The following is a 13,603-nucleotide window of genomic DNA, read 5'->3' on the forward strand; positions in this document are numbered from 1 at the left end:
GTGCATCAGGCTGGCGAGGATGTGTCCAATTGAGAAAAGGGCAGCCCTGGAGGGATTTTTAAACACATGCCTTATGGGTAGAATCAAAAAAGTCTTCCCAAAAGGCAATGGTGCCTAGAGACGTAATAGTGCTGTGTTTTGCTGCAGCTTCTGGGTCTTCTAGCCAGGCGTTGAAAATGAGTGAAGGGTAAGGTTGAACGGAGAACAAAACCTTTTTGAATGCCCCAAGAACCCTGAAATACTCATCGTCTTAAATGCTATGGCTAAGGCATGTATGGCCGAGTAGCACAGATACCTCTCTACCCATCTCCTGCTCCATTATTGTACAGCCCTTAATATGAGTGTACTTTTAACTGTCTCTATCTGCAATATCCAAGTTTAGCGCCCAGTTGCCCCAGTGCTTTGTACGCTCTATAAATAAATAAACGAAACCCCACCAATGGAAGTAGAGGAGGATAGCCTCTAGGGCTCATCGTTTATTATGTATGTTCGTCGCATTGCCTCTACCAGGCGATACAAGCAGAGTTTGATCTGTTTGGGAAAGTAAGTCAGTGGAGTGGTTTCCCAAAATATTTACATCCGAAGAGCAAGCAAAAAAGCAGATTCATAGGAATGACCCAACGGAAACGACTCTTTGAATCCATGGCAATAATCTACGTGATGGCTCCTTGTACCATGATGCTGGAACCTACACATTCAAAACCCAAATGTGCTGAAGGTCCAGTAGGAGCCCATGCATACTGTTCGAACTTGGTTTGCTTTCCCCCCTGTTGCTATGTGAGCTTGGAATGTTATGAATGCCTGGACACTGAGTGCCGAGAGAATGTTCGGTGACCTGGGTTCCAGAAGTGTCAGTTGAAGAGAGCCTGCCTGAGACAGAGGGTGCCGTGGATGTCTCCTCATGTATTGATCCTGCTCGTGTCACCAAATGTACTTGTGCTTACCTACATGTAACTAGCAACTAAGTAAAGATATTGCATAACTCACCTGAGGCTGCAGAGTCCTCCGTGAAGGCCCCATCCATTTTTAACATATATAGTTTTCTGATGCCAGTGCCAGGTACAGGGTCCACGTCTTAGCTTTGTGGTCTCTGATCAGGTTGTACGGTTGTGTCACTCCAACTAGGAGTCCCTGATAAGAAGCAATGGAAGCGATTGTGCTCCTTCATGATGTGTCCATGCTGATCTAAGCTCAGCTCCGTACTCCATCACCCAGCTACTCTGCACTTTCTCAGTTTCCTTAACTGGCAGGCTATTATGCATTCCTATGCAACTAAGACGACAATACCCACCCTGAGCATTTATATTAACCCCAGCCATTTGTATTTACTACCATAGTTAAGGCTCGAGATCCTTCGTTTTGTCTTTTTTGATTTAGAGTTGGAGTCTCGATTCATTACACCCAGTGCCCCCTCAGGCTTTAGCTTCATGTATTATTCCTTCTGGGGATACCAGCTTATCGATTACCTAGGTATCCCGTTGCCATTTAAATTGCTGTTCCATGTGAAGGTGTCATTTTTGCACGCCTGCTTTACTGTATTGCTCTCTCGAGTTTCCTTGCCAATACTACAGCAGTATATGCCCCGCATCACCAAGTAATTTCATACATTTTCTATATGAAACCGTGTTTGCTTGTCGGTCACGGATGTTAAACTGCTCGCTGCTGCACTTTCATATAGTTGAGAAGGTGGCATTGCAGATGAAAGGGCAATGGAAGAATACCTCTAGGCCACTCGTGGAGTCAGCCAAAGCGCATGGGACAAACGTGATAGTATTGAGTTATATCTAATACTGGAGCTGCTTTGTGTGGGTTACTAGATACATTTTTGAATGTGTATTGCCCCCAAAGTGACCTCCCAATGCAGATCAATTCGTGCAAAACACTACTGGACAATTGAACCTTTAGTCAGTTTCCTTTTCTTTTTAAAGAACGAATGAATCGTGCGGTTTTTGTTTTGTATCATGCACTCACTGGGACACCGGCCTCTTGAACAATCTCTCGATAAACCCATTGTGCCACCTTGCCCCTGCATCACAGAGACCCGGCATACCGCGTTGTGCGATTTTTGCAAAGGACAGTAATAACAGCAATTATAAATAACATCATAAAAAAGGGCAGTGTGCCTTTAAGCCAGAAACACACAGGAAAATAAATCCACATACCAAAAATAAACCACACCCCAAAGAAGTGACAATAAAATCAGGAGATGCCCAGAGAAACAGTGCAAAGGCCGTACCCCTAGGGGTGGGGGGGGGGATGCTCCCCAGGGAGAGGGGAAACACACCTGCTCCCCGATAATGAAGAATAACCAAGACTAATCCTTCCCCGCTCCCCAAGTCCCCGATGCCCGCGGCGTGTTAGCGGACAAGAGGCGCTTGCTTCAAGGAGATGAGCACGGAGCGGAGGCGGGACACGTCCTTGGTTTGCTTGCTGCTCTTTGGGTTGAAGTCGCAGAGCCTGGCCACCCGCTCCCACTCTGTGCCAGAGGTGTCGTCTGTCAAGTCAGCTGCCACCGCCTCGTCCGACGCCCTTTGAATGAGAAGAGAAAACAGGACATGAGGCTCCACACACTCAGCTTCTAGGCTCTTTGTACACAGTCAGGTCTACGTGCCTCCCCGGTCATTGATACCATTAAATCTTTCAGAGAAATCTCCCCTCCCATCTCAAAGGCTTTGATACAATAGCACTGATTGATTTTATATACTAGTCTCCTTCAAGACATTACACTCTAAAACATGTCAAATGAAGGCTTGCCATAAACCAAGGTATGGGGCAGCAGCCTTGGACTTCTAGTCTGCACTCAACCATTTTGCTACGGGATCCTGTGAGGATGTCAATGTAGACAATTCAGATTTATATTCACCCATGCCTTCTAGAGGGCCACCTAGCCCCATGGTACATGTGCATGACTTACGCCCTTCTAGTAACTTACCAATTCAGTGACTGCATTTAAAGCCACCGTAAGGGCGGCCACACAGACTTTATAGTTACTCTATTAGTTACTCTATTTATCAGCTGCCACTAACCTTTGGTTGGTGTATCCCAGGGCACCTGCCTTGCCAACTGCTCTCAACAATGAAGAATAACCAAGACTACTCCTTCCCCATTTGCACTAGGAATTACTGAAACCTCTTACTTTCCCAACATGATACAATAACAAAGCAGAACAGGGAGATTCTGCCACGAATGGGCCACTTGCACTTTTTACAAAATCTCTCATCAATTCCGAAAACCTTTAATTTAATCCCAGCAGCTGCAGAAATGTAAATGTCCGGAACGCTCAAAGCAGGGAGATCTGGGGCTCTGGACTAAAAAAAAAATCGCCTTCAACAGAAAATAAAAGTGATGAGTTTTGGAATGAGATTCAACTACAGTCCATCTGTTTGTTTGTTTGTTTACATTTATAAAGCGCTCACACAGCCCGCAGGCATCGAGGCGCTGTTACAGGAATTGTTTTTTTTTTTTTCTGGCTATGGAGGCTGCCCATGACTTGGGGTGTGCTCCAGGAGAGGTGCACCAATGTGTGAATGTCACAGACAACGATTGGAACTTGTGCCTGGGAAATAGAGGGACATTTCAGACAGATGAGACTAGTGTTTTGTCAATAGCGATTGAGTGTGTCTTATGCTATTTAGTGAACTTTGGGCAGTGTCTTTAACGTAGGTCAGGGGTCATAATATACCTTTACCTCCAAGAACAATGAGTGGGAGAAGAGTCTCAAATTGATTTATAGATAACGCATCATACCTTAAATTCAATCCTAGAATTCGCTTGAAGCTAAAGAAGGGCTCCTGGGAGTTTGAAAATGGGATCCTGCTTGTCAGCACACCTGATCAGTGCAAACGCTGCATTTTAGGCAACCTAAGGGCAAGCAAGTAGTCTAGCATAAAGATAATTGCAAGTGCGGTCAGGAGTTTGTAAATGCCCAGTCACCATGCCATGGCCGGCTCTGCGATCACATGCACAAAGATTACAACTCCAAGTCCACAGTTGATCTGGGTGATTACGAAGAGGCCTGAATGCACCTAGACCAGTGTAGTTTTTATTTTTGCTTTAAACTTGATCAAAGAAGTGAGGAGATCATTTTGTTTGGGAGGACAACGTGTGCATCGATAGCAGGCCACCAAGAAAGAGGATTTCAGATTTCCCCAGAATTTAAATTGAAGACATGTTTCCTTCATCCTTTATTTGCCGGTCTTCCCACATTATCCAAAAACCTCCAAATGCATTAAAGTGTCATCCGCTTATGAATGGCAGACCAGGCCAAAGGAGGTAATCCGGTGGAGAAGATGGCGGATATCAACATGGAACAGGATTAGTACAAGAGGAGAGACACCAACAGCAACCCTCATTAGCTCCTTTTCCAAGGGAAAAGAAATTCACCCATTTGGATGGTGGACATGCTATGCAGCAAGGAGGAGGCCCAAACACCATAAGCTCTGAAAGATGGAAGAGAAAGATCTTGACACTTCAGAGGGGTCCAGGAGAACAAGCAGAGCAGCCCAGTCACCTGATTTGGGCACCATATTGTCCCACACACAAGGGGCCTACTCCATGTTATGGCAATTTCCAAAATGTTACTTTAGGGGGTGGAGGTGCCGATGGCTATTGAGGTGGAATTTAAGTTGTTTAAGCACTGCACTCTCCAGTACTTTTGGTAACTGGCCAAAATAAAGCCATGCAGTATATTCAAGCATTGCCTTTTTCCATCATGGGCTTGCTCTCATTGGTTTTATTTTTTAAAAGAGGCTGGTACAACCTGCCAGAAGGAATTTAATAAAAATGCATGCCACAGGGCTAAAACTCTGTGTGGAACATCTTCACACTCACAGCTTGATGGGTTTCCCAGTCATTAAATCCATGTTTATAGGTTCAGAAGGCTGCGTGATGAAAACCATGTTTAAAGTGCTGATTTTAATAAAAGAAAAAGGAGCGGGGAGCGCATTGTGAGGTGGGGGCTGTGCGATGCAGTTGAGGCAGCACCAGGCTTCACAGTCGTGCTAATAACGCGTTTTATTTGTGGGTTTCTGTCAAAACAGACAAACTTTGGCACATTCTAGTCAAGACTTGCACATTTGGCTTCAAGAGCTTGCGCGGATAAGCTTTTGAACTGCAGCTAACAGCTGGCAGTTCGATTGTGACCGAAGCAATACATGAATGCCAATAGGACTATTGGCTGTCCAAATTTCCTTGTGAAAACTCTTACACGGCCTTTCTAACAGTTACTGCCAAGTATGCTATTGTGCTTCCTCCGCTTATGCAGTGCACGCCCTCAGCTGTTTTTTGGAGGCTGCCAAGGTCGGATGAGGAGAAGGATTGTTGAGGGACTGGCGATTACCGTCATGAAAAGGAGCTACTGCATTGAGGGTAGACACCATTAGGTTGAGAGGGCCTTAACCAAGCTCCCAGATCTGCCAGTGAAACTCTGTATTGCTTCTTTCACGAATAGGGACTAGAGAGATGTTCTTCTTTCGAAGAGCAAACACAGTAGAGAAAGCAAAGGATTAAAGGAAGCCATGGGAGCAGACCAGAGCTGTAAGGCTAGATGGGTACGAACATCTAGTGGCAGCTAAAGATTGGCCATCTGTTCTACAAACTTAGCGGCTAAGCAATCCTTTAGTTGTCTCCACAATGGTTCGTCACATCAAAAAGCCAATCCACGGATGCTGCGCATGGGAGGCACTAGATTGTCAATAATACTAGCAATGATTCAGCCAGGACTAATATGTCTAAGTTCCCTTAAGCAAATGGCCAGAATATCTGTATCAAAGCATGCCTGCGACAGACGGGCTGTTTCAACCCTGGATTCCTATATATGTGAGAATATGCTGGTGACAGAAAGACAGGTTGGGTTTGAAATCTGTATGTGAATGGTTGCATACCTCGAGGAAACATAGTACTTGGAGCCCTGGGCTCCGTTTATGTGTATGGACTCATTACTGCCAGTGAAAGCCTGTCTGGGCTCTGGATTACCAGTATCGTGTGTTGGCTGGACATTGGATTCCCTATAACAGTGTAATACAGAGCTCTGCAACCTGCACCTCTCCAGATGTTTCAGACCAACTCCCATGATCCCTCACCATCGATTAGGCTTGCTAGGGCAGATGGGAGCTGTCAAATATCAAAGAACCCTGGTCTAGTAGAATGCCTTGGAGTCCGGCTCGTTCTGTGTGGATGCTTTGGATATCTGTGGCTGCAACGCTGAGAGAGCCAAAACTAGCAGAGATGGGACTCACCTGCTCATGTCAAAGTGGTATTAATCTCGATTTAGCAGAAAGGGGCCAAACGCAATGGCTGCAGCGGAAGAGAGGCGTGGCACTGCATAGGTACTTTCTGCTAGATACAAGGGTCCCTAACGTAGACACAGACAGACAAGTTAGAGAAGCAAAGATAGAACAGCCAAATGAACATACACATAGCCGATCACATCAGCGTTAGGCTGCTGGTAGAATGCTTTATCAGCAATCCTGGGGCAGCGAGAAAGAAGCAGCAGAGGAAACAGGCAGAGAAAGGGTTAAAAGGGGAGAGAGAGAGAGAGAGAGAGAGAGATACCGTGTTAGTTATATTTAAACTCAGATCTATAACAAGCAGGCTAATTAGTCACAGAAAAAACAAGAACGGGTTAAACATTGTGCTTTGACACTTATGGTTATACTGTGACGTTGTTCACGCCCTGAACCCATTGGAGAAGCAACGACGACTTCGCTCTGTTCCATTTTCTGCTGCTTTTAATCAAAACTAGCGCCTGCCAACATCTGTAAGCCTCCCTTATTCCTGCTCAACATGTCAATTCCAGTGATTAAAAGTACAATCATGCCAGAGTAGTCTCAGTAATGCCTCGAAGTAGAAAGGCTTCACCGGATTACAATTTGTTTTACTTGCGCATCTCTGAATCAAAATTAGCATGCCCCTTGGCCCATCTGCTCCCCCTCCCGCCCCCCCATCTCCTTGGAACCTCTAGCGCCAGCGTGAACAAACCCATGCCCGGCGCACACTAGCAGCGCCCTCAATCCCGCCCATTTCATTGGTTCGGATGTGTTGTATTCTTAGCTTTGCACTCCAAATCTCCCAAACCATTCCTTTTTACACTGCTACTTTTTGTTTACTCTTCTACTTCGTTTTCCCGATTTATATGCCACTTATGTATTCTACATTTAGATCAGTAATAATCCACATTTGCTTGTGGGTTTTATCTTTATTTACTTATTTATGTTACGCCCTGCAAAAGGAAACGATTTGCAACTGGTATTTTTGCTCCTTTACTCAAATGAAAACTTGACACTAGAGCTCGAATTCCTGTACTGGGAAACGTGGAGAACTGGACACGTGCATATTAAGGCACGTCTCGTTTTCAGCTTCAATACAACAGGGGTACTCTTTGCTTAAAGACCCAAGGGGCACACCTGGCACCCCCAACTTAAATCAAGTTTCAATGACCCTTGACTACAAATGACAACACTTACAAACAGGCTGCATTTACTTTTTTTTCTTGCAAATTGGGGCACTCATGGAGCTTTGCTGCCAGAGATTAAATGAAGCTGTAGGTTTTCCCCCTTCGCCCACAAACACCTGCGTTCTCTAAAACTATGTGAACCTCCAGGCACATAAAGTAAACGTGGACATCAGGCCACACATAGTTAACACGTGCTGTTAACAATGTAATTGAGGATTTTGTGATTACTGTTGGCCCATATCTCTGTAGCCACGCTGACCAGAGTGAATGAACAGCAACATATGTATTCACACACTGCATGACTGACAACACAGGCAGAACAAAATGACTACATTTCTTTTATCCGAGTTTTTACAAATAAATGCAGTAAACTCGTTGATTTACGTCTGCATTTATGTATAATGTCATGGTTCCCATTGCATCCCATCCATCACTTTGTGAAAGGAATTTCAGGTTCCCGTATAGCAAATACTCTTAAGGACTTGCTTCTCTTTTTGAAAAGTCTTAGTTATGAATAAGTTAATTCCCTGTAAAATAAAAATTTTCTGCTGGATCTCGTTTTTAGATTCGCATTGTTTGCATATGGTGCTATCAAATGGTTAGGTCCGCAATTGTCACTTGTTTTTTTCTCTCCAGTAGATCTAAAAACAAATTAAAAAAAAATAGCAAGCAATGCGAGAGTCTTTAACATTGGCAAGATAGAATTGACCAGAGATGAAGAGCCAAAAGAAAAAAAAACAGGGACACAATGAAGAGGACGCAATTGCTTGCAATCCAGGCAACTAGGAAAAATCTCTTCCATAGGCTCTACTTGTGCACGGAGTATCGGTATCTCAGGAGAAACTAATGTGGATAACGAAGGAATCTCTAATCCGCAATTATAGGGATATGTCAACATTCCTCCTGAATGACCACTTCCCGGAGGTCACTGGGAAAGTGGCCCCGTTTATTTATTTTTTATAAGCGGATGAGAAACAACACCCTGTTGTTGCGACCAAATGTACCACCTCGACCTTTAGGAGATTTGATTTATTGAACTTTTGTCAGCCTTCTGCGGGTTTCTGTAGCCCATAGGAAGCGCTACACCAACTTTACATTTAAAAAAGGTAAAGTGTCAATGAAACGGCAAAGATGATGAAGAGAGAAGGGGAATTCGGTCGGGGTCGCTCGATGATGTTGAAGCCATGATGTAAAATGTCCCATCATACTCTAGTGCCAGTCTCTCTGGGCAAATCGTGAGACCTTCATCTGTGTGACATGATCTGAGTACTATACTGTGGCGGACTTACAATGGCGTTGCTTTGGTAACCTTTTTAAATGTTGCGTTTATTCATTATCTCTGCATTGGCTTTATTGTGCAGATGATTATCACGTTTTTTCTTTATTTATGGGAATTTTGTCCGAATGCCAATTTAAAACATTGAAATGGAGACCCCCCCTAGGATACCTGCAAACCTTACACAATACCATTCAAATGGGCATCTCCTTCAGTTTGCATTTTTTAAAAGCCAGTTTAGGAAATCCATCTTTTTCTACTGGGTCTACTTTTAAAAGTAGCATTTTCACTTCTAAGAGGTGGTACTGTGTGCAGCTTGGATAGCAAGCTGCTAAACTACTTTTACGTACAAGTAACATGTTTATTTTGAAGCGTGAATTTGTCGAGAGCTTCACATGCTTTGGCCAAATTACCAAAATTGCATTGATGACCAAGTAATGTTCAACCACGAGTCTGGCTGTGGGAATGGTCGTCTCTGTAATAGACTGCTACTATGGGGACCTGAAATCCCATATGTAGTCTTGAAAATGGTAGACAATGAATGCCCGAATTCACCATTGCCAATAGTTTCCTTGCCTTCCTCACTATCAGACTGTGATGTTTGTTAAAGGGAAATTGGGCCCTGAAGACTCATTTTCTCAGCATTTCCTGATCCCAAGAATTTCATCTAGCTGTGATTTGAGAATTCTTTATATTGACTTTCAATTCCAGGATGTGGTGTTATCCAGTATTTATACAGTGCCCGTTGTGGATTAAAAGAACGGTCTTGAATATCTCTGACATCTTACTGCTGAATTCCCTTTTTTATCAGCTAGTCGTCTAAGGATAAACACGTACTGTATATTTCCTTAAGCACGCCTATACCACATAGCAATACTTTGTGTGCAGATTTTATTCCAAGCCGTGAAACCTTTACACCTGCCTGGAAGAGTAGGTATTTATTGTGCCTTTGGTACATAGGAATATGAAAAATAGGAAAATATGTAATGAATTCACTTTCCTCTAAGAGCGGAATATACGGTTGTAATTTTAAAGATTTGTATTTCAAGTTATTAAGTCTCATTTGGGCCCAAGTGATACTTTAAAAAATAAACATTATTTTATTGAGCATTTGTTGGGCGCTTATACAACATCATTGTGTTTCAAAGTGCCACATGGCTAAATGGGAAGAGAACAGAGCAGAAAAAACATTTTCAAAACAGTAAATATACTATTGTGGTCCTACTAGGCCTTGTGGTATTCAGACGTGCAGGGGATAGGGATGGGTGGGGGTAGGGGTAGGGCAAGGAAAGGATAAGTGCTGGTGTGGGATCGTGGAGGGAAGTGCCAAGGGGGCCAAGGAGGACTACGTACTAAGTGCTGGTGCGGGGCAATGGGGAGGGGGCTGCTGGTATTGACTGGGTAGAAGGCCTAGTATCCTGTGAGATTCATGAGGACCAGGCCATCGGTCTCTGCGGCAGTGGGGTGGTTAGCAGGGAAGGGAAAGAGATGGAGAAAAGCAGAGTTTTTAGTAATTTCTGGAGCTTAAGGCTCTAGTCTGAAAGGGGCAGGGAGGCTGTTCCAAAAGGGGAAAGAGACCTGCCCCCCCCCCCCGCTCTCTGCTTGGAGAAGCGTTTGACATTCAAGGAGTGAAGGGCTCTAGCAGGGGAGTATTTAGGGAGGGAAAGTTGGTATTGGAGATGGCGTGGTCCCAGGCCCCAGAAAGCCTTGTGGATGATGCAGAGTGGCTTGAATTTGATCCTTGCAGTCACCAAGAGCCAATGTAGCGATTCTAGAGCTGAAGAGATACAGTCCCTGGGTTTGAGGCCAAGGATACGTTTTGCAGCCCTATCCTGGATTAGCAGAAGGGGGCGTAGCAAGGAAAGAGGGTGATTAAGAAAGGGGCTGTTGCAGTAGTGCTGCCTAGAGAGGACCTGAGCTCCGGACATGTTGAGCTTCTGGGGTAAGGTGAGGAAAGGGAGAATGCCTCAGAGAAGGTGGAGCTGGAAGTGGGCCTTTTTGGTGAGGTCCATGATGTGAGGGGTGCAAGAGAGAGCGGAGTCGTAGATGACTGGGAGGTTTTTGGCCTCACTGGTAGGTGGGGGTAGAGAGTTCAGATTGGGTGTCCCGAGGGTAGGAGGAAAGGAGGGCAACAGAGGTCCCAATGAGAAGAATCTCTGTTTTACTGGCATTAAGACAGAGATTGTCAGCTGTGCACTATGCCTGAATGGTAGAGGGATGAGAGAGGAGGAGGCGGTAGTAGAAGGAAGTTTGAAGGAAAGCTGTGTGTCATCAGCATAGCACTGGAAATGAGGCGAGGAGGAGATCAGGTGAGCCAAAGGGGCGAGTTAGATGTTGAAGAGTCACGGCGATAGGATAGAGCCCTGGAGGACGCCACGGGTACAGAGTGGTGGAGGTGGAGAAAGGGCCCAGTTGCAACTGGGAAGGATGATTAGCGAGGAAAGAGGTCAGCCAATCCAGTACCCAGTCAGTGATGCTGAGGATATTACAGAGTCGTTTAATGAGGATGGAGTGGTTGACATTGTCAAAGACATAAGAGAGGTCAAGGAGAATGAGAATAGTAGGAGAATTAGTCGAGATTTGCAAGCATGACTTCATGGATGTTCAGGAGAGCAGTTTCCGTGCCTCTGGATGCCCTGAATCCAGATTGATGGTCATGGAGGCAACCAACAAGTTCAGTGTGGATAGTCAGTTGGGGGAGAGGGGGGTGGGTGGGGAGGACCAGCTTTTCTGAGAGTTTACCCAGGAAGGGGGTAAGGTTGATAGTTAGGCCGGTAGGAGGGGTCAGCAGAAGGCTTTTTTTTAATTTTATTTTTTAAGAGAGGGTGCACACAGGAGTTCTTGAGGGATAGAGGGAAAGAGCAAGTGGCAAAGGAATGGTTGCAGAAGTCAGTGAGAGCCAGGGCAAGAGAAGATGTTCTTAATGGTTCTAGAAGAGCAGGGGAGCACATGTTTCAAGGAGACCTTCACAGAGCGGAAAACTTTAGAGATCTCATCCGGTGCTATGGGCAGGAGGGAGGAGAGACGGGATTAAGGGTGGAGAGCCAGGGGAGCAGGCGCGGGAGTGGTGATGGGGTGGAGGAGAGTGAGGACAGGATGTCCTGAGCTTTTGATGTAAAATTAGAGGCCAAAGCGATGCAGAGAGGTTGAGACTACAGCAGGATTGCAGATTTTGAAAAGCTCAGCTGTGTTGTTAGTGGCTCCAGAGATGCAGGCTTGGATGTGGGTCCACTTCTTCGAGCGGATAGAGAAATTATATTGCCTTTGGACAAGGCTGCAGGCCAGTTTGTTAGAGGGTAGACCCAAGGTCTGCCTCTTCCGTTCAGCAACTCTGCACTTGCGTTTCAGAAATGTTAGATCAAAGTCATACCAACCGTTGTGCTTGAAGGCAGGTTTTAGGTGGAGCCTCATGACAGGGGCAAGGATGTTGGAGATGGAGAGATGCAGATTAGCAAGGACAGAGTCAGAAGCAGGGGTGAGAGAGGGGATGAAGGTAGAAGCAAAGGCAGTGACTGATTCTCGTGCCTTCGGGTGGATGACGGCGAAGGTGGATGGCAGGAGTGTGGGGGGCTCTGAAACAGGACCAAGGGGCCCTAGCCAGGAGGAAACAGTGGTCAGACCAAAGAGAGGGGTGGTGGCGACCGGGTTAGAGATCGGGATATCGCCAGAGAGGAGTGTGTCCGGCGAGAAGAATAGTGAGAGAGGGAGTCACAGAGGATACAGAACTGTGAGATGGATGATTCCAGGGAGTTGAGGTGGATATTGAAGTCACCAAGGAGGAGGAGTTTGGAAGAAGTTGAGAGGGAAGAGGCAAGGTTGGCCCATTCAGAGTGGCGAGAGAGAGCATAGGCGAGACCCCAAACCTACCGACGAGGCATTCAAAAGAGGTGTAGGATTGAGAGTCAGTGTTCTTTGTGACGGCCCACCCACTCACACAGTTTAATGTAATTGGAGTCAAATGCAAACTCATACGCACCTCCTGCCTTAACCCCTCCCCCTTTACTTATCTGTATATGCATTCAAGACCACACAGCAGCTCCTAGATCTGTCTCCCCAACCGTTACTCCGCATCCTCACAAATGGAATCCCCCGCCGATCGGACTCAATGGAAACAGAGATTTTCCCATTGAATCCAATGACCGAGAGGTTTTCTACATCCGAAGAAACAAAACAGTGCATGTCTGAAGAGGAGGCTAAATGGCTATGCTCTTATCTCCTAATAATAAACTGGCATAGCCCAGTGTCAATGGCTGGAGTTGATAATAAAAACGATAATAGAAAAGAGACTTGTAATATTGCTGTTTCCAACAAACCTCTGCCAGTTGCATTGCCACCAACCTCCCCATCATGGTGTATTGGTAACTCCCACAACCCCCTTCTTGCTGCGTCTCAGAAACAGACAAGACACCAACAATGCAACACAGATCACCTTTTTCCTCGGTTGGAGGTAGCCTGTTGCTCAGTATTTTACCAACAGATGGGCTCTGCACCCAAGCACCCTCGTCCATTGCATTACTCCGCTGCTCGAGTTTCTTGCCTACTTCATTCTATCCACTTGCCATCCACTTTTCAGACAAGCTCACCTGTTATTGACCTTTGTTTTTTCCATCTGCTCATTCTGGCGAACATACCACTCGTCCAAGTCCTTCTTGGCCTTCTCCCGCCACTCTTGCTCAGCTAATTTCGAGGAAGCATCTAGCAGCAAGGATCAAGTGAAACAAGTAAGAAACCAACGATGTGCGCCAAAGCCAAGTGCAAGCTACGTAACACAAGCATGGTCAAAGTGGGCTACCCAGTGAAATAGAGAGCATGAGCCTATGGGTCAAGGTAACTTTGGTCTGCAAACATGGGATGAAACAGTCCATTCTGGAGCA

The 13,603-nt window shown here is 45.6% G+C and overlaps 1 protein-coding gene across 2 annotated transcripts in view; it reads right to left on the reverse strand.

Moving 5' to 3' along the window:
- Nucleotides 1-446: 446 nt before the first annotated feature.
- CLTB (clathrin light chain B) overlaps nucleotides 447-13,603 on the reverse strand; it is a 46,885-nt gene continuing 33,728 nt past the window's right edge. The window contains exons 4-6 of one of the 2 annotated variants that reach the window (XM_069651459.1): nucleotides 13,313-13,424; nucleotides 6,414-6,467; nucleotides 447-2,529 (exon numbers count right to left, since the gene is read on the reverse strand). In XM_069651459.1, coding sequence (XP_069507560.1) covers nucleotides 2,358-2,529; nucleotides 6,414-6,467; nucleotides 13,313-13,424 — 338 coding nt within the window. In that variant the 3' untranslated portion in view covers nucleotides 447-2,357. The remainder of the gene's footprint in view (nucleotides 2,530-6,413; nucleotides 6,468-13,312; nucleotides 13,425-13,603) is intronic. The other variant, XM_069651460.1, reaches the window with a different exon arrangement.

Source organism: Ambystoma mexicanum, chromosome 3p, assembly GCF_040938575.1.
Source record: "Ambystoma mexicanum isolate Mex_15411 chromosome 3p, UKY_AmexF1_1, whole genome shotgun sequence".
Classification (NCBI taxonomy): Eukaryota; Metazoa; Chordata; class Amphibia; order Caudata; family Ambystomatidae; genus Ambystoma; species Ambystoma mexicanum.